The sequence below is a fragment of the Gadus morhua genome, chromosome 18 (genome assembly GCF_902167405.1).
Source record: "Gadus morhua chromosome 18, gadMor3.0, whole genome shotgun sequence".
Taxonomy (NCBI): domain Eukaryota; kingdom Metazoa; phylum Chordata; class Actinopteri; order Gadiformes; family Gadidae; genus Gadus; species Gadus morhua.
The window spans coordinates 5,249,299-5,269,893 of NC_044065.1; the positions used below are offsets into that span (position 1 = coordinate 5,249,299).

The 20,595-nt window shown below is 51.6% G+C and overlaps 1 protein-coding gene across 14 annotated transcripts in view; it reads right to left on the reverse strand.

Moving 5' to 3' along the window:
• The window catches only part of LOC115531652 (neurexin-1a), a 36,851-nt gene extending 16,633 nt beyond the window's left edge, over positions 1-20,218 (reverse strand). For 4 of the 14 annotated variants that reach the window (XM_030341016.1, XM_030341020.1, XM_030341019.1 and 1 more), the window contains exons 1-5: positions 19,936-20,218; positions 17,193-18,839; positions 11,571-11,588; positions 10,637-10,666; positions 9,330-9,341 (exon numbers count right to left, since the gene is read on the reverse strand). In XM_030341016.1, the coding sequence (XP_030196876.1) occupies positions 9,330-9,341; positions 10,637-10,666; positions 11,571-11,588; positions 17,193-17,925 (793 nt within the window). In that variant the 5' untranslated portion in view covers positions 17,926-18,839; positions 19,936-20,218. The remainder of the gene's footprint in view (positions 1-9,329; positions 9,342-10,636; positions 10,667-11,570; positions 11,589-17,192; positions 18,840-19,935) is intronic. The other 10 variants (XM_030341021.1, XM_030341025.1, XM_030341024.1 and 7 more) reach the window with 4 other exon arrangements.
• Positions 20,219-20,595: the final 377 nt, after the last annotated feature.

The following is a 20,595-nucleotide window of genomic DNA, read 5'->3' on the forward strand; positions in this document are numbered from 1 at the left end:
TGCACAGGTAGAACCTGATGGCTTTTGATATCAGGACTCAAAAAATTTCATTAGGGGGCCGGGCGAGCGTGGTAACGTTTTTCTCCCGATGGAGAATTCTATTTCAGGGCCGGAACGATGGCGTCACGTCAGAGCAAATTAGAGGAAGATGAACACCAGCCTTAATGATGTCGTGTTCCAACCTTGTAACTCCTCCCCACCCCCTAGCCCTAACTTTGTTCATCTCTCCCTCTCGCTCTCTCTCCATCTCTCTCTCCCCCCCTTGCTCTCTTCCTCTCTGTAGCTCGCCCGGGTCTGGCCTTCTCTCCGGTACCCAGGGAAACCGTCTTGTTTCCATGACAATGTCTGCGGGCTGAGCAGCCTATTTGTCTTAAGCCTGATATGATCGGAGTCATTTTCATCCCTGCTGCATACACACACACACACACACGGGCGCACATACACATACACATACACACACACACACACACACACACACACACACACACACACACACACAACCGCGCATAGAAGCATGCAAGTACACACACTCACACACACACAAACACATTCACAATCTTATCCTCTCGACGAGGATAGTAAACAGCGATATGGTACTGCATACACACAAGCAAATACATAAATAGATTGACATACACATACTTAAAGCGATGACATGCACACTTAAACACATACATAAAGAGATTGATATGCACACACAAACACATACATAAAGGGATTGATATGCACACATACATAAAGAGCCTGACATACACACACACACACACACACATACATGAAGAGATGACTCGCACACAACACATACATAAAGAGATTGATATATACACACATACACATACATAAAGGGATGACACGTACACACATACATAAAGAGATCGACACACACACAAACACACATATATATATATATATATACATATATATATATAAAGAAATCGACACACACACACACATACATAAAGAGATTGACGTACACACACACACATACTTACAAAGGGATGACCTACACAAACACATACGTGCCTCTCAAAGGAACATGAAAACACACAGAAGCAAAGCCATACGTTCCTAATGAGGCTCTTTTATAAGGCCCGTTCTCTGGCGAGAGCCCAGATCATAAACTCCTTCCCCTGGTCGTAAACGGCCCATAATGGGTCGGGTAATGAATGTTGTGGCCATTTCATATGTCCTAGTTACGCCAAACCGATACAATAGATGACTGTTGAGACTCGTGTCTCTGACGGCATGAATGCATTTGGATTACTGTGATCTGCGCCGTATGTGTGTGTGTGTGTGTGTGTGTTTATGTGTGTGTGGGTGTATGTGTTAGTAGCACATGCTGAGCTCTCTGCATGTGATTGTTAGTGCATGTGTGTGTACACACATGTTGATATGTGTGTGTGGGTGTGTGGGTCTTTTTTTCGTTAGCGCATGTGCTGAGCTCTCTGCATGTGATTGTTAGTGCATGTGTGTGCATGTGTGTGCATGTGTGTGTGTGTGTGTGTGTGTGTCTGTGTGTATGCTTGTTTTTTGGCATACAGCTAAAAACAGCAAAGAAAATATTTTTCCAGTGCCAGATGGGGTCCGGGAGTGATCTGTCACCCAGCCCCCCCCCCCCCCCCCAACTTTAGGGAGTCACAAAAAAAGGCCAGAAAATAACTTTCTTTTTTACCAAGGTTCATGATAAGCAGACTGCTTAAGAGAAAGAGAGAGAGAGGGAGAAAGGGGGAGGGCGAGGGAGGGAGAGAGGGAGTGAGAGAGGGAAAGGGAGAAAGAGAGAGACGGAGAGATGGAGAGAGAGAGAGGGTGAGAGAGAGAGAGAGAGAGAGAGAGAGAGAGAGAGAGAGAGAGACGGAGAGAGAGAGAGAGAGAGAGAGAGAGAGAGAGAGACGGAGAGAGAGAGGGAGAAGCGGGAGAGCGAGAAAGAGAGAGAAGAGGGAAAGGGAGAGAGAGAGGGAGTGAGAGAGACAGAGTGAAAGGGGGGGAGAGAGAGAGAGAGGGTGTGGTGATGGAAGGAGCGGAGGTGTGATGTGATTTGTAATGAGAGCAAAGCCCCCCCCCCCCTCCAACCCTGCGTGATGACAAACCCGCTCTCTTATCTCTCCCAGTGTCTCCTTCCTCCTCCTCTGTCGTCGACCTTCCCTGTTCCTCCTCCTTCCTCCCCCACCCCTCCCCGCCCTCCTCCCCCCCACGCCCATATCTCCCCTCGCCATCGCATTTCACACCTCTGCAGCGGTTGTCCACCCCCTTTATTTTCCTCCCTCTCTTCTCATAAACATCCCCGCAGAGCCTTCTCTCCCCCCCCCCCCCCCCCCCTTCCCCATCTCTGTGTCTCCCCCCACCCTCCCACCCAGCCGTCCACCCCTCCCAGCTGGCAGACAGGCTGACAGGCCGCCCCTGACAGACAGAGAGCCTAGGCGTTACTCTGTCTCCTTTGAGTACGCACCTTCTGACAATTTACACATTCTTCTCTCCACATTGTTATCATTATTTTTTTCGTACAAATTTGCCCCCGTGCTAATTACATGGGGAATGGTCAAATTTGTCAAGTGTGTGTGTGTGTGTGTGTGTGTGTGTGTGTGTGTGTGTGTGTGTGTGTGTGTGTGTGTGTGTGTATTTGTGCGTGTGTACGTGTGTGTACGTGTGTACTGTGCGTGTCTGTGTGCTTGCGTGTGTGTGTGTAAACGTGCGTGTGTGTGAGTGCTTGTGTGTGTGTATGTGTGTGTGAGCGGGTGTACGTGTATGCGTGCATGCGTGGGCGTGTGTGAGTGCGTGTGCCTGTGTGGGGTGCTACGTGCTGTATATGCGTTTTTAGGGCGCGAACGGGAGGGAATAGCCCTCGGCAGTGCTTTCTCTGCGCCAATTTGACGGCCGTGAGAGAGTTTTGGCGTGAAAGCGTCTGGTGTCGTGAATACGTCTCTTTGCATCAGCTGTCAGAAGGGGGGGGGGGCGTCGCGGCGGGAAAAGCGCTATAGCCACTAAGCTACGCTCGTTCAGAGATCACAGGGGCAAGCAACGCCGTATTCAGCGCGTTCTCAACCTCTCGACAAAGAAAGTAGCACACACAGTGTTCATTCGTGAGACAGAAACTGTTACGACAAAGAGAGGGCGATGAATGGACTGAACCACGTGAATCACGTTCAACATGAGATCGCATATTTCCTATTTGCGCATGTTTTCAAGTTTCGAGATGAGGGTTAAAACACGAATCTGCACGCAGCACGTCTTCCGCCAGCAGACTGTAGTACTACACTTGTGATAAATGTACTTAAATACATCCTTTCTCGCCGAATCACAAAGAGCCGCAGATTGAATTTCGCCGCTGTGATTGGAAACGTCTGCAGAATGAGAGTATCTCTCCAAGCTCTCCAAAGATAAAGTTTGATGAATGGCTTGTTTTTCCCCAGTGTGAGCTAACTTTAACTTTTAAACCTCGCTGCGGCTCCACTGCATAAGGAGATGGTCTATTGTGATTTAAAGATATACTCTCTTGGAGTGGTTACAATGACTGATGATGTGCAACTAAACGGAAGAGCCATAACATAAACACCACGTTTGATGCCTTGAGTATATTAAGGCAATCACAAATATACTAGTAGCATTCAATATCAATATAATATACAAGACATGGCATTCTTTATGTTGTTCCCATAACTATAGTGGAAAAACGATGACAAGAATCTAGAAATAAAGAAGCTGAATGATTGATGGACCAATCATTCAGGAGACTATCAGCTTGAATGAAAGCTTAATTGGTCGGTCCACCTCTAATAAAACGCATTATCACGTAAAGAATAAGCTTTACTGGAGACCCACGACCTATAGCGACCTATTCAAACACATTAGTGCTGAGAATAAATATTCAAATATTAGTTTTTTAGGAAGGTAATTTAATCTCCATTCAGTTTTCAAAAGCTTATTTTTTTTGTTGTTTTTAAAAACAGGAACATTTTATACTTTCTTTAAAGCCTATGAATAATTAGGCGGGCCAGACTAGATGCTAAGGATATGTGCTTTCGGTAACGCTAGCGATCATCAGAACGGCCAAACATTGGATGACCAAATGATCCAATGTTAGTTGTGTATTTCGGTAAGTGAGCATTATTAAAGTACTTCGGCTGCACTTTGACACCTGCTGTCCAGTGAGAGCATCAGCAAGACCGACAGACACAGACTTACACAAACTGATGGTTCTACTGATAATATTTACTGAATGTTCTAGGGTTCTAGGGTTCTAGGGTTTAGTTTCCATGTAGGCACCCTCACTCGTCAGATGTAGCCGTAGAAATAAGAAGTAACGGCTAGCGGGGAGGTTATAAAGAAAGGTTTTAATGATTAAAGAAAAATGTCTCTAGCAGCTACTTCAATGTTTAAACGAGGCCAAAACATACCGAAAAGCTCTACATAATAATAATAACCTGTAGTGATTGTGTTCAATGTTGCCATGTTGTTCTGGGATCATCTGAGATCCGTTACCAACCGAAGCTGTGATTTCTCCTCAGGTGAACAGCGCTAATCCTGCCGTGCCATTTCATCAAAACTTTGCAAACTGTTCAAACCACCTATTTGCATTGTGATCATTGGACAATCTAACGATTATTCAAAGATTAATTTTAAACCCTGGCTACAGCCCATCAGGAAAGATCTGCATGGAGTTGAATATTCTACTAAGGTTCTTCCCCGTCTCCATCATTAAAGTATGCTACTAGTTGAGGAGAACAACTGTTCTGTATTTCTAGTGTCGCATCGTATAACAGGCATTGGAAATTGTAATCTTGGAGAATAGAACCTGGGGCTAAGTCATCCAGGCACAAACTGTTCTGACGAAGACAGTCGCAGTCAGACCTTCAAAGAACGTTCGCTAAAATGTAGACATCTTTTTCTCGGTTGTTTTGTTCCAAGGCTTCCTGGAGAAGGAATCGCCGTCCTGTTGCCAGAAGTCTATTCCTACTCTAAAACATCCCTCTCCCTCTCAACCGTCTCTAGGTACATTCAAGTGCCTCTCTGCCTCTATACCTATATATCTATATCTATAGGGGGAGCTGAGGGAGGAGGCGCAGGGGGACGCGATGTACCCGCTGCTGAGGCTCCAGACGGCCTTCCTAATGCCTTGGCATCTGGCCCCGGGCCCGCACGGCGCCGCAAGGGGGGCGGCGTGTCATCACATGCGTGCGTGGAGACGTGTGTCAGACACAGAGGGGACGGAGGGACGCAGAGGGGAACAGAACACAGGAAGGAGGAGGAGAAGAGAGGAGGAGAGGAGGAGAGGGGGAGAGGAGAGGAGGAGAGAATGATGGAGAGAGGGAGGGACGGCTGTTGAGGGGAACAGCTCACAGGAGGGAGGAGAGGAGGAGAAGAGAGGAGGAGAGGAGGAGAGGAGGAGAGGAGAGGAGGAGAGGAGGAGAGGAGAGGAGGAGAGGGGGAGAGGAGAGGAGGAGAGGATGATGGAGAGAGGGAGGGAGAGATGGATGGGGAAGTGGCAGGAGATACAGAGAGCAGATCAATGGTGAAGGGATGCTTAAGACAGAGTGTGTTTCCCAGACGACGAGGGAAGGAGACAGCGAGGAGGACTGAAGGAAGGGCGGTAAGGGAGGAAGGATCATTCCATCGGATGGAATGAAATAGAGAGACAAAGAGAGGATGTGTGCCGAGATACACCAGACAGTGTGTTTCAGAGACAGTGAGAGAAGGAGAGGGAGGAGAGGGAAGGACAGAGGAAGAGTTGGAGGGAAGGAATGATGGATGGCGAGAGGGAAGGAAATAGAGAGGAGGAGAGAATCTGTGACGTGATATATGAGACAGAGGGCGTTTCAGAGACAAAGGGAGAAGGAGGGGGGAGGAGGGAGGAACAGACGAGAGGAGGAGGGGGGGGGAGGAGGGACGATCGATGGGGAGCTTGAGAGAAATATAGAAGCGATCATTTGGGGAGAGATATAAATGATATATAAGACAGTGTTTTAGAGACGGTGAGAGAAGGAGCAGGGAAAAGCCCAGATGAAAGGGAGGCAGTGAGGGAAGACGTTTGTGGAGACACACCAGGCCGAGCGCATTGGAGGGTCTGAACCGGTGCGTTACAACGTGGAAAAGCACCGCACAGCCAGTGGTGGCAGGGAGGCGCTGACCACCGGAGAGACGCAGAGTGGAGGGAGATTCTCGCACTCCGGCTCCGTATGCTTCCCTCTTTCATTGGGATGACGTTCTGAGCCGTTAGGTCTGACCCCGAGGGGGAACGTGTGAACTGTCCGCTCCCGCCACTATAGGAAGTGTGTGAGCGTGTTAAAATGGACTGCATTAATCGCAGACGCTTTATGAGTCATGGGTAATGAGTCACAATCCAACTCCTGCTTAGAAACACATACACACACACAGACCAGCACACGCACACACACACGGACCGACACACACACAAACACACACACCCTCTACCCTGCGTTCCTCCGCTGACCGTAAGGAATCTGTGCAGTTTTACTCATGCATATTTACACTGAACACACACTTGCTCACCTACTCAGTGGGCCTTCTATAAAGGTTATTGAGTTTGTGTGTATGTGTGTGTGTGTGTGTGTGTGTGTGTGTGTGTGTGTGTGTGTGTGTGTGTGTGTGTGTGTGTGTGTGTGTGTGTGTGTGTGTGTGTGTGTGTGTGTGTGTGTGTGTGTGATGCATGTGTGTTTCTGTGTATTTATGTATATGTATGTCTGTCACGTTTCTGTCTGTCTGCGTGTTTCTGTCTGTCTGGCAGCATAAAGGCCAATGAAAGCAGAGTAAGCACCCAGCTGAGATTGCTGAATTGATATTTTAATAACAGAGCCGACTCAAACAGCCAGCCACCCCAGACAGCCTCGCCTCCACGGACGTAAATTACACCAAAAAATAGACAGAAACGCAAACAGCCAATTAAACGAGAAAACCCAAACACCAATTAGGACGACACAGAGATAAAGATCTCTCTAAGTCCTATGGAGGATCTTCTCATGCTAATGCATGGAGAACTCTTTACAGTCGGTCGTCCAATTGACCGGACAGACCTCAGAGAAGGATCCGCTACAAACGCCCCCTAAGCACATTCTTCATCCAGATTACTGCTCCTCAATACTCCTCAAAGTAACAGTCTGAAATAAATCTCTGCCTCTTGCTGCGACCCCGAAGACGCCTCTGGAAATCCAATTTGGCCTCGTCTTCTCTCTCTCTTCTTTGCCATTCATATAGCTCCTCCTGATTATCCTCAGCTGCCTCAAAACACACACACACACACACACCACAGTCACAAACACACGCACACGCCACAGACAAAAACACCACACAGACACCGCAGGCACATACACACGCACACAGTAATGAGTCTCGTTTTCGGAGGTTGGAGGTTAGGTGGGGGTGCGTAGGGGGAGGAACCTTCTGGAGGAACAACCTGAGGAACCTTCAGGTGGAACCTTCTGGAGGAACCTACTGGAGGAACCTTCTAGGAACCTTCTGGAAGAACCCTCTAGAGGAAACTTCTGGAAGAGCCTTCTAGAGGAACCTTTTGGAGGAACCTTTTGGACAAACCTTCTGGAGGAACCTTCTGGAGGAACCTTCAGGTGGAACCTTCTAGGAACCTTCTGGAGGAACCTTCTGGAGGAACCTTCTGGAGAATAGGAGAGGACGTGCAGTCCGGAGCCCGGCCGTTCCCTTAGAGGTTCACAGAGTCTGCTCTGTCACACGAGACAACTCCAATAGGTCCCTGACTCTACATCTCCCTCTCCCTCCATGTCTCTCTCCCTCCCTGTCTCTCTCCCCCTCTCTCTCTCTCTCTCCCTCTCTCTCTCTCTCTCTCTCTCTCTCTCTCCCTGTCTCCCTCCCCCTGTCTCTCTCTCACTCTCCCTCCCTGTCTGTCTGTCTCCCTCTCCCTCCCCTCTGTCTCTCTCCCTCTCCCTGTCTCTCTCCCTCTCCCTCCCCTCTGTCTCTCTCTCCCTCTGTCTCTCTCTCTCCGTCTCCCTCCATCTCTCCCTCTCCCTGTCTCTCTCCCTCTCCCTGTCTCTCTCCCTCTCCCTGTCTCTCTCCCTCTCCCTGTCTCTCTCCCTCTCCCTCTCCATCTGTCTCCCTCTCCCTCGCCCTCGCCCTCCCTTTTCCTAGATATTTTTCCCCTTTTTACCACAGATGTCTTTTTTTATGTTATTCAAGCACGCATTCACACACACATACACACACACACACACACACTCAAACACACACACACTAACACACAATATCTTTCTCTGTCACCCTTCACCCTCTCCAACCCCTCAAAGGAACTCATTCCAGCTTCGCCGGCTTCTCAAAAGGCCTCTCTGCTCTCAGCTAACGTGGTTTCGGCTTCATTTGCACCATTTGACAGCTTTTACATCTGGGTGTGTAGTTCAAACACACACACACACACACACACACACACACACACACACAGACACACACACACAAAAACACATACATACAGATCGACAGGCTTTTATGTACCCTTTTTGATAGATACTTCAGCAGACGAAGCACAAAGAATGCAATCTGAATCATCAGGGCTCTGAGCTCGGCCAATGGCAGGCCGAGCCAGGCGGCTGTGAGGGTGTGGGGGCGTCGCCCTGAATAAATCAAGCACATCGAGCGGCACTACTGAAAGCTCCACAGAAGGCGTCTGGGATGTGCACACGTCTGGGATGTGAGAATGGACGAAGATGCAATTGAAGATTCATGACCACCTCATCGTGATTCCACGACGGAGAGCATCGGGGGAACTTCACTTGATAACAGCGGCCGTTACTCGGATTGAATCGTCCCCCTGCCCTGAGTAGACGCATCTCGCAGGAATGAGGCGGTATTCGGGCCCTATTCACGGCCTCGCACTAGAAGGAACATTTCCATTGTGTGCTTCTCCACAGAGGACGTCCATCCTTCCCCTCTACCAATCACAGGACACAATGGGCCAGCGGTCATCAGGTCTGTCTTGGCGTCGGCCAATCAGTGAATTCATCAGCGTCATGCGGAGCCAATCAAGTCGAGCGACACCTACCTTCAGATTTCCAAGGGCGCCAGAAAAGCCGGGAGCCGGGGTTGTCATTCACGCACGTGCATGCACGCGAGTACGCGCACACACGCGCGCGCACACGTGCACACACAAAACAACCATGCATTGACTGCTTACCTTATCCCATCAAACACACCGGTTTGGACGGCGGAAGGGGTACCTGCTGAGCCAGCTTAGGACAGCTATGAGGGTATGCATTACTGGACGTATTCAGAAGCGCTTCAACGCCATTCAAAAGTAAAAACAACAGCAACATGGATGCAGCCCACCGATCACACAGTACAGAGGAAGAGTTCAGTACCTTTGTTCTTCCCTACGTTCAGAGGGCCGGGACAGAGAGAGAGAGAGAGAAGATGGAAAGGAGAGGGACAGAGAAAAGACAGGTAGACGACATGGTGAGCGGTGTCCGCGATCGACACGCTGCCGGTACATTTGATCTCGGAGAGACGGGAGCTCTTTTCTGTGTTTGCTGTCATGCGATGTTTGGAAGCGGCAGTGAGCTGGGAGCTGGGGCCGGGGATGCTGGGGGGGGGGGTGTTCAAAGACTGCCTTTACACATCTGTGCTGGGAACGGCCGGCGACCTGGCAGACGGATGGAGTCCGAGGTGGGAGCCAATGGCAGTGGAGGAGCGGAGGCATGAGGGGAGCCAGAGGAGCAGCTTGGAGATGAATTACTCAGAGTGTGGAGGTGATAAGGAGGGGGGCGGGGGGGGGGGGGGGGGGGCCCGGTCACTGCTTCTAACCCGACCACCGGCACATGGCAAACACACACACAGACACACGCCGTGAGGGGGGGGGAGATGAGGATGATGTGAGAAAGGAAAGGACCGCATCGACACCGACCCAACCGTGGATGCGGTTGCTTAGCCATCACACAAACACACACACACACACACACACACACACACACACACACACACACACACACACACACACACACACACACACACACACACACACACACACACACACACCTACTGTATCTTTAAATTTCCAAGGGTCGGCAAAGCAAGCCCTGTAAGGTCCACTGCCCCCCCCGCCCCTCCAGCCCATTGCTGGGGGTGGGTCAGACTCAGCCAGTAGTCAACGCCATACACTCCACTCCCCCCCCCCACCCACCCCCTCCACATGTCCTACAGCCAGCCAGTAGCCCCCCCCCCCCCCCCCCCCCCCTCCCTTCCCCCCTGCAGCAGCCAGCCAATAGCGATGAGGCACACATCCTAGGGGAAGTTGATCTGGGCTCTAAGATCTGCGTCTAAACAGGAGACCTAAGATGAGCTGGCCTAACGTTGCCGAACACCGACCTGCGTCCACAGGCACGCCATCTTAGTTTTATTTTTTGGGTGGATATTTAGCACTTTGCTCGCTCTGCACCACAGAAGATGAACTTAACCAGACTGACCTTGGATCACATCCTAGAGACAACTTCCTCCTGAGCCATGACATGATGAAGGGGAGGGTCGCAGGTCGGGGGTGCGTGTGTGGGTGCGTGTGCGTGTGTGTGTATGTGTGTGTGTGGGGGGGGCTGGGGTCAAAGGTGAAGAAGGGGGGATGGGGGGGCATGATGGTAGAGCAGAGGACAACAGGAAGTGAGGTAAGAGGTCATACCTTGGTCGCCGATCATCAGGTGTGCCAGACCTTAAAAGAAGACAAGAGCACAGTCAGCACAGCAAAGGCTCATGGGAGAAATGTCTTTGTGTGCAAACGTACGGCTGGGCTGGTACGTAGTAGGCTGTGTGTGTGTGTGCAAGTGTGTGGGTTGGTTTTGCCTTTTTTTATTATTATTGCTGAAGGCTAATGAATCATTGTTTGTGCATGTATGTGTGTGTGCGTGGTTGAGCATGTGTGTGTGCATACGTGTGTGTGCGTGCATGTTTGCGTGCGTCCGCGTATGTGCCGTGTCTTTCATGTTACGGAGCGATTCTGTCGAAACTCACTTTGAAGGCACTCTCTCATCCCAGGCAGTGATCCTAGTGCATATGTACACAAATACTGTGTACCCATCCTCTCACACACACACACCTACACCTCTGCACCGGCTGGCTTCCCTGTCTGTCTAACCTTGAGGCAGCAGCCACTTTAACACTCACCGTGATATTACTGGTGAACGCAATACTTACCAGCTCTCAGCAACCAACCACGGCGCTCGCTGCACGCGGAGCCGACTGATAGTACAGACTCTGATCTACCCTGGCTGTCTCTCACATTAACACAGTAATATGCGCACCCGCAGACATCGAAATTAGAAGCAGGTAATAGATATGCAGAGAAGATAGAGAGAGCACGAGGGAGAGAGGGGGAGAGAGAGAGAGTGAGAGCGAGAAAGAGCGAGAAAGAGAGACAGAGAGAACGAGTGAAAGAGAGCGAGAGCGAAAGAGAGAGAGAGAGAGAGAGAGAGACAGAGACAGAGACACAGAGAGAGAGAGAGAGAGAGAGAGAGAGAGAGAGAGAGAGAGAGAGAGAGAGAGAGAGAGAGAGAGAGAGAGAGAGAGAGAGAGAGAGAGAGAGAGAGAGAGAGAGAGAGAGAGAATGGGCAACCCACCTGGAGTGTAGCCATGTTCTGGAAGGCGTCGTGGCCGGGCGAGGAGAGAGAGAGACAGACATTCATTAACATGCATGCTCACCCGCCTCGGGTTACCATGGCTACTCACATGCACATCCTCCTGCGCTGCCGTCGTTAGAAACACACATGCAAACCCACGCAGACGCCATGAAGGGTACCATGCTGCACCGGTGGGCAACAGGATCCACAAGGACGTTCGCTCTCACACTCAATTTCTCATTTTCACACACGCACACACAAACACACACAATCTCTCACACACACACACACGCACACACACACACAGTCTCTCTCACAATCACCTTCTCTGACACACACACAGACAATCTCTCACTCTCACAAAAGCACAAACACAATTTCAAATTTCACAAACACACACACACACACGCACACATTCTCTCTCCCTCATAGTACACAAACAATGTCGCTCTCTGAGACACACACGCATCCACACAGGCACACATACGCACGCACGCGCGCACACACAAACACACACAATAATGTTGACACAGAGGGTAGAGGTGGGGCGGGGGGGCAGTGCGTTCGATCCTACCTGCAGTCCGGATTCACGGGCCGGTTCCCCCCCCACTTACCTGCTTCTGCTCCTCTCCCCAGAGACTCACACGTAGCATGCAACACGCACACGCACACGCCACACACACGGACACACACACACACAACTGCTCCTTATTCACAGCCCTCGCACCCACACAGATACATGCACACTGCAGGCTTGCCTCTCTCTCACACACACGCACACACACACACGGACTATGGCGGTAACAGTGATGATTAGGTACAGCTGTAAACATGGAGGGATGGAACAGCAATGCAGGAACAAGACATGCAGGCGGTGATCATATCGTGACAGGTTGTGTCCGTGTGTGCACATCCGTGTGTGTGTGTGTGTGTGTGCGTTCGTGTGTGTGACGGTGTCCTTGCGTGTGTGTGTGTGTGTGTGTGTGTGTGTGTGTGTGTGTGTGTGTGTGTGTGTGTGTGTGTGTGTGTGTGTGTGTGTGTGTGTGTGTCTGTGTGCACTCAGCACAGTGTCTCTTGCCTCTGCCCTTTAGCGGGTAATGTGGTGGGAACAGGTGGATCCATTAGTATGCTAACAGCTATCTGCCCTCCAGGACAGTAGGAGCTAGGCCAGGCCTAACAAGCCAGGTTCACCCCACCAGCACGCAGGACACGATCGCTCTAGCATTAAATATCTGGGCCCAGAGCCATAGACCGCGTCTTTCTTTAAAAACAAAAGAAGGGGGCTGCAGTTTGTGTGTGGGCGGAATCATCCTCGCCCAAAACAAATATGTTTTTGATGCTTTGAAAGACGAGACGTGAGATTTTTACGCTTTCGGTTGAAGAAAATCAATTCAGCAATGAAAAAATAATGTGGGGATTCGGTTTAGCCGGGACAAGGTATTAGGAGGTCAATTTGAGATTCTCAAGAGTGTGATGAATGCTACATGCAGACGTATATAAAATCAAGGTACTCTCTGCATTTCTTTTGTTGAGTGTTCGCCCTATAGGGACACACGTCACTTTACATTGCATTACGTTACAGGACAGCAAAGTCCCCTTCCCACTAGGTGAATGAGGGGTTCATAATAGGTGAATGAGGGGTGCTACTACGGCCCTGTAGAGATCATCATCAGTCCACCTGGTTTCCTAGTTACCTGTTAAGCCCCCTGGCTCAGACAGGTGGAATCTACTCTGTAATAGGTCGCATGAGAAGCAGAAAGACCTTGACAGCCTCATCATGTGCTTCATCACCTCTCCACCGACTTGAGCAGACGGATTCCTGTACTGTATTCTAAATCCACTTATAAAAACTGGCCATTTAAGAAAATACTCGTTGGATTTGTTCAGCCAAACTAGAATGATTTGTGTTGGATGCTTCAAATCTCTTAAAGAATATTTAATCCTAATATCTAAATCATTCACATTGTATTTATTTACCCTTTGTTGGTGGGGATTCTTTGGGGATTGTATAACGATGGATTCCTAAGCTTTGTGGATAACACAAACACAAGGAGAATGCAAATGGCGGGAGTGCCTTTGGATGTGTTGTCATAAGGAAGCGAGGTCCCGCGGCCAATCACAGAGGCTCGTTTCCATCGTTGGCACTGGGCGAGGAGATACAATCGTCACATTCCTGCATGGCTTTGTGCAATTGAAAATAACTCCCATAAGACAATACTCTGCATCTTTTCATTTCCATAGGTCCCAACGTCCTCTGCCACACTGACAACAAAATTGCTCTTTGTTGACACAAAGCATCATAATAATTCAACCCTGTTCCACCACATCAACGGATTGGAAGACCGCAAAGAACAACGACCAATTGAGTCCCTTCTAAAAACTACATGGAGCTCGTCTGCCTGACGTCCTCTGATATGCCTCCACGCGCTTTAGCTTCTAACACACTTAATATTCAGTTGGTTATTTAGTTTGACTTTATTAGTCTAATTAAAGTCCTGCGGTTGTGTTATGGACTCGCAAACACTCCAACTGTCAGGCAAAGTAATTCCACACTCCTAGAACAATAGGGCAGCAAACATGTGCATTGTGGTTCCTTCAGAATGAAATGGAACCGGGAGGCAGGCTGATAAACAATTAGATTACGTCTCAGCGAGGCACCATCGCTTTCATTTGTGTTCCTTTCAAATGTCAGCCAAAGTTATTCCTGATTGTTGTGTATTGAAATCCATCCGCGTCTTCGGCTCGGAACGCCTTTTCAAGAGCTACATTTAAAATGTAATTAAAACCGCGGAGGTTTCTGAACCGACTCCTCCTCGCGGAGGCTGAACCAACTCATCTGATGTGTTGCCTGGAAGCTGCCGCCGCCGCCGCCCGCTCCACCGAGCGGAAACTAATTCCCATTCCAAGACGCCAACGCACGACGCGGAGCCCCGCCAGAACACTTACTGGGAGCCTCTTAAAACAAGAAAACCCTCTGAGGGGAACCATTTTATGGAAATGGCCGGCGTGTCGCAGAAGGCTAGAAGATGGAAAGGAGGGGGGATGGGGGGGGGGATATGGTCGCCGCACTCAACTCGAAACGGAAGCACTCCTCCGTGGAAACGCGGGGCCAATCAGAGCTGGGCTTCTGGAGTACACGGCCCGCTCCTTAGCGATGGCTGAGTAGCCGCTCGCGAGCAGCAAACATAAAGGAGGGCCAATAGAATGCAGGTGGTGCAACCGGTTGCAGGCTTCGCGCTAATGGGCCCTGGTTTCTGTCTGGACGCCGCTAGGGCCCTGCTGCTGCTAAATGCTGGAGCCTGACCCGGGCACTGGCCCCGTGTGCGAGTTAGTGTCCTGTGTGTGTGTGTGGGTGTGTGTGTGTGTGTGCGTGTGTGTGTGTGTGTGCAAACGGGCGTGGCCGCATACATGTGTTGGTGCGTGGGATTGGGGTCTCGCTGTTAGCCCCTCATTATCCTGCCGGGTTCTGCTCTCTTTATGCGTGTGATGTATTATGTGTGTGCTCATCTGCATCTGTGTGCGTGTGCGTGTGCCTGTGTGTGTGTGTGTGTGTGTGTGTGTGTGTGTGTGTGTGTGTGTGTGTGTGTGTGTGTGTGTGTGTGTGTGTGTGTGTGTGTGTGTGTGTGTGTGTGTGTATTATGTTTATCCATATATGTACTGAGAGCCTCTCCCTCCTCTTTCTCAAGCTGACGGACAGACCTGATAACATTATCCCACCTGTGACCCTCACCTGTGTCTCTTACCTGTAACTGACTCTCACCTGTGACTGACACTCACTTGTCACTGACTCTTACCTGTAACTCTCACCTGTGACTCTCACCTGTGACTCTCACCTGTCACTCTCACCTGTCACTCTCATCTGTGACTCTCACCTGTGACTGACTCTCAGCTGTGACTGACTCTCACCTGTGACTCTGACTCAACCTCACCAAACTCTAAAGCCAGAAAGAGCGACGCAAAATATCAATGCCCCTAAAAAGAATAATAATATCACAAAGCTCTGTCTTGTTTTTTGTCCCTCTTTAGATCTGGTATAGAAGGGCCAAACGACAGATGTGGTATTTTCATAAAAGGGGGGGGGGGGGGGTAGGCGGGCTAACAGCTGCCCCAGTTGCCCATGGCGACGGAGGCGGTAGATGGGCAGGGGGGCTCGGAGCATGACGGCACCGTAGTCGCTTGGCCTCATGCAGAGCCCTGATTTACACGAATCCACCCAAATCAAGCCAACACCACCCAACTGCACTCCCAGGTGATAAACGTCACAAGGAGGGCAATAAACAATATATAGTACAACCACACAACTGAAACACTGTCTTTAACTCTGAAAACACTGTCTTTGACTGACTGTCTTTAACTGAGAAAGAAATCTACACTTAACCTAACCATAGTGAAGCCTCCAGGCTTTTATAAACTTTGATCTGACCGAGGAGTGAACTGAAGTGAGTTTGTCAACAGAAACGACCAGCAAGCAGAGATGATTGCATGGACAGTATGGCCCATTGCAAGGCAAAGTGGACTCATTAGGAAAGCGTTTCATTCCCCTGCCCAGTGACCATAATTACAGAGGGCTGCACATCGGCACTTGAATTGACCGAAGGCTTATTGGGTTTGCTCGCGATATTAAGCTGATAGCGGCTAATTTGGGCCAATTTCCTTGGAATAATTAAAAGGAATGGGAGGTAAACTATATCCATTAAGCAGCTATTTTCATTAAGTAGCACATGTGTATATATCAAATCACATTATCGACTGGTTTAGAATTGGAACACCCACACACACACAAGCACACACACAAACACACACACACACACCCTTGAAGGCCGCAGACCAGATCAAATAAATGCCAGACAATAGATTGATGTGGTCACACTACACTGCAGCCTCTTATGTACGGCACCCATGAAGGCCGTGCAGAATCAATGTCGCTCCATTGGCCCAGCCGGGTGTCAGTCAGGCGACACCCCACCAACTGCCCGCCCTCTGCTTGGTTTTAATGAAAGGCTTCCAATGACGGAGAACCCATTCCGGCTCTGTAGCGATTCTCTACTGTACAGCCATACACACAATGCTATGCCTCTCTCAGGTATTTGGATCACACCTTCCAGGGTCTACCGTCTACTATAGACCCCCCCCCACCACCACCACCACCACCTGCCTCCCCATCCCAACTGGGAACAGGCGGTTACAAGGCCTCCACGAGCAGCCCCAGGTAGAGCTAGCAGGGGGGGGGGGGGGGGGGGGGGGGGGGTTGATGCTGTGGGGCTCCATCTTATCAATACCAACCAGCAGCGGCCAGAGGATCAATACTTAACATGTTCTGTATGCATGTGCAGCACGCTCGTTAGAGGCCAGAGGGGGTGCGATGGCAAACTGATGTCAGGACCGTGACCTGGACTGTGAAGGCACACATCTGGAGGTATGTGTTCCCCGCAACCGATGTGCTGCCTGTGGTGAGATTGTGTGTGCGTGCGCGTGATTGGTAATTGTGATTGTGCGTGTGACTTTTTGTGTGTGTGTGTGTGTGTTTATGTGTGTGTGTGTGCGTTCGCCTCCGAGGGCCACCGAGAGTTTGAGGGATGGGGCGGAATGTAATGAGGGGTCAGTTGGACTCTGGGTCCTTACCTTCGCTGCAGTCGTTGCCCTGGTAACCCGTGTCGGAGCAGTCGCAGACGGTCCGCTCGTCCACCACGCTGCACACGCCGCCGTTCTGGCAGCGGTGGTCCGGCCCGCAGCCCGCCGTCACGGCCACGCCCTCCGAGCCGTCCAGCGCCGCCAGCGTGCCGTTGACGCTCACGCCCGTGACCCAGCCGCGGAAAGGCGGGTGGTCGCGCACCGAGGGCGCGGTGAGGCGCAGCGGCGAGGCGTGCAGCTCGGGCGCCACCCCGCCCAGGAAGGTGTGGCTGAACACCGTCATGTCCCTCCGCTTGCTCTTCACCTCCGCCCAGCCCTCCAGCCGGCCGTCCACCTCCAGCGACGTGTTCCGCCAGTCCCGCCGGACGCGCACGGCGTGCCAGTGGCCGTCGCTCACCGCCGCCGCCGTCTGCAGCTCGGCCGGCTCGGCGCAGAAGATGGAGAAGCGCAGGCGCAGGCGGCCGTGCATCAGCAGCAGCTCCAGGAAGTCGCAGAAGCCCTCGTCGTCCAGGTACAGCAGCAGCCCCTCCTGGCTGTGAGTCCGCAGGCTGAAGCTCAGGACGCTCTCGCAGCAGGCGTTCCACACGGGGAAGCGCCCCCACTGGCCCGACACGCCCCCGAACTCCAGCACCTCGCCCTGGGCCTGGCCGCCCACGCTGCACAGGCACAGGCCCAGGAACAGCAAGGGGGCCGCCGCCCACACGCACACCGCCATCGCGCTCATGTAAGCGCCCCCCGGGGGGACTGGCCCAAGTAGCCCCACTCTGCCCCCGCGCGCCCAAACACACCGCCTCCTCGCACGTCTACACACACACACGCACACGGACACACACACACGCACACACGCCCGGGCTCCCGTGCAGCGGGGGACGCTTGGCTAGAGCTGGGGCGTGGCTGCTGGCCTACAGCTCATGGTGCCGACCCGAGGGCTCTTCCCAGCATGCAGTTGGGGGGGGGGGGTCTGGGTCGCCCCGATGGTGCGGTCGGTCAGTCGGACCAGGGTGAGCCCGGGGCCTTGGGTGCAGGGGTGGTCTGGGGGTGGGTGGGGGCGGGGTGGGTGGTCCCGCTCTCTTCAGGGACCTTGGCGCATGGTGTAGCGTCGCTCTGGGGGGGGCGCTGGCGTCCTTCTGCTCTGTGGGGTGCTGCTACCGAAGCCCCTCCCTTCACTTCATCCTCCGCGGCGTCCGAGGTGTCAGATTACCGCCGTGTGTGCGTTTGTGTGTGCGTTTGTGCGCATGTGTGGGCCGCATGGGTTTTGTGTGTGCAGCGCGTTAGGAATGTGACAAACAGGATGTGAACTCCATCTTTGTGCCCTAGTTAGGTCGTTATCCCCCATGCAGGCAACTCCCTGCAGTGTGTGTGTGTGTTTGTGCCTGTGTGTGTTTTTGTGCATGTGTTTGTGTGTGCGTTTGTGTGGCTCACACACCGGTAATGGAGAAAAATGACAGCGTCATAGCAGAATGTTCCCCCCCCTCCTACTTGTCTTAGTAGGGCAAGGCTAAGACTGTGTGTGTGTGTCTGTGTGTGTGTGTGTGTGTGTGTGTGTGGGCATGTGTAAATGTGCGTTTGTGTGTGCGCGTGAGCATATAAGAGTGTGTGTGTGCCTCTCACTGCCGCGTCATCACTCTCTCCAGCGACCTACCGAGAGAACAGAGACAGCACAATCAACCAGGGTCACACACACGTACACACACACGTACACACACAACCCGCTATCACACTCTGAATCCTCCATCATTCATGACACCACCAGCACAGGCATGTGTGCTCAAAAACTCACTCACATACACACACACACACACACAACCACACCACACACACACACAAACCCACACAACCACACACACAGACACTTATACACATTGAGATAGGCCTACATACATAGATTATACACGCATAGTTATTTAATAAAATAATGATAGCAAACACATTTTATCGTAAAAACCGCCACGACATCGACCATAGTGTCTACGCTGTCGGGACCCCTCAGTTATGCCGCAGGGGACCGCGATAGATCGCAGAGCTGATCAACCCATCCTGACGACAGCGAGACGTTTTAAGGCTTTAAAACACGGATGGGGGTCTTCCGTTTGTTACTGGGAACCGGAGACGGACGGGAGGAATCTCGAGCCGATAGAAACGGTTGGAGAGCGGCACAAAACCGCCGATGCGGAAGAAGATGACTAGAATGCGACCCGCTTATCGAATTAGCTCGTTTCCATTCTCCCGGCACCGCCATCACACATACACGCACGCACGCACACAAACACACACACATAAACACACACCACGCGCACATTAACACACACACACACGCGCGCACATACACACAAACCCAAACGCGCGCGCGCACAGACGCACACCATCACGCGCGCAGAGTTTGTTATTGCCGTTGAGCGCGTGAAGTAAAGCGATGCGCGGCGCGAGGGGAAACGGGAAACGCGGGCGCCAGAATCCCGTTCTTCGTAATTAATGCGGTTTAAATATCGATTGTAGATTCGAGGCCATCGCTCCATCGTTTTCTTCTTCAACACGCCTGGTGGACTGGTTTCAGTCCTTCAGGCTCCTCACCTGAGACCCAACATATGCATCTTAACCACCGTACCAACACCATCATCCTAACACCGGGGGTTCTAACGGTACATTACGATATTTACCGAATAACTGTTTAAACTATAACCTCGCACTTCGGAGGGTAAGAAAGGTGGGTTTCCCGAGGCTCGAGGCACCCTACCTGATGTCCGTCCCGCGCGCTCACACGACGGCGCCAAAGTCGTCGGTTAATTCTCCTCTCCGTCGAAAGAGTAGTGGAAACGGCGCCGGTTTACGGGTTTATCCGAGGAGCTGTACCAGTTACCGGTACCGGAGAGGGACGAGGATCACAGCCCGCCTACAGGCGACAAGGTGCTGCACGCGTCTGAGCTACGGTTGATTTCTCTCTCTCTCTCTCTCTCTCTCTCTCTCTCTCTCTCTCTCTCTCTCTCTCTCTCTCTCTCTCTCTCTCTCTCTCTCTCTCTCTCTCTCTCTCTCTCTCTCTCTCTCTCTCTCTCTCTCTCTCTCTCTCTCTCTCTCTCTCTCTCTCTCTCTCTCTCTCTCTCTCTCTCTCTCTCTCTCTCTCTCTCTCTCTCCCCACTGGAGGAGGAGGAAAAGGTGCAGTCTGGTGTGGCGCTCGCTCTCCACGAATCTCGGCAAAGGAAGCGTCACGTGCTTTTGGGAGGAAGAGCGGATGGGCGGGGCCGCGCGCGCGCTGCTGCTGCAGCAGCACCTTGGACAGCGCGCGCTCACCGAGCACCGCCTGGAACGCAATTACGAGAAGGCAGAAAATTCGTGGGGGAAATCGGGAAGATTCGAATGATTAAACTAGTGAATGACAATGGCTCTAGCCTTTAGCTCC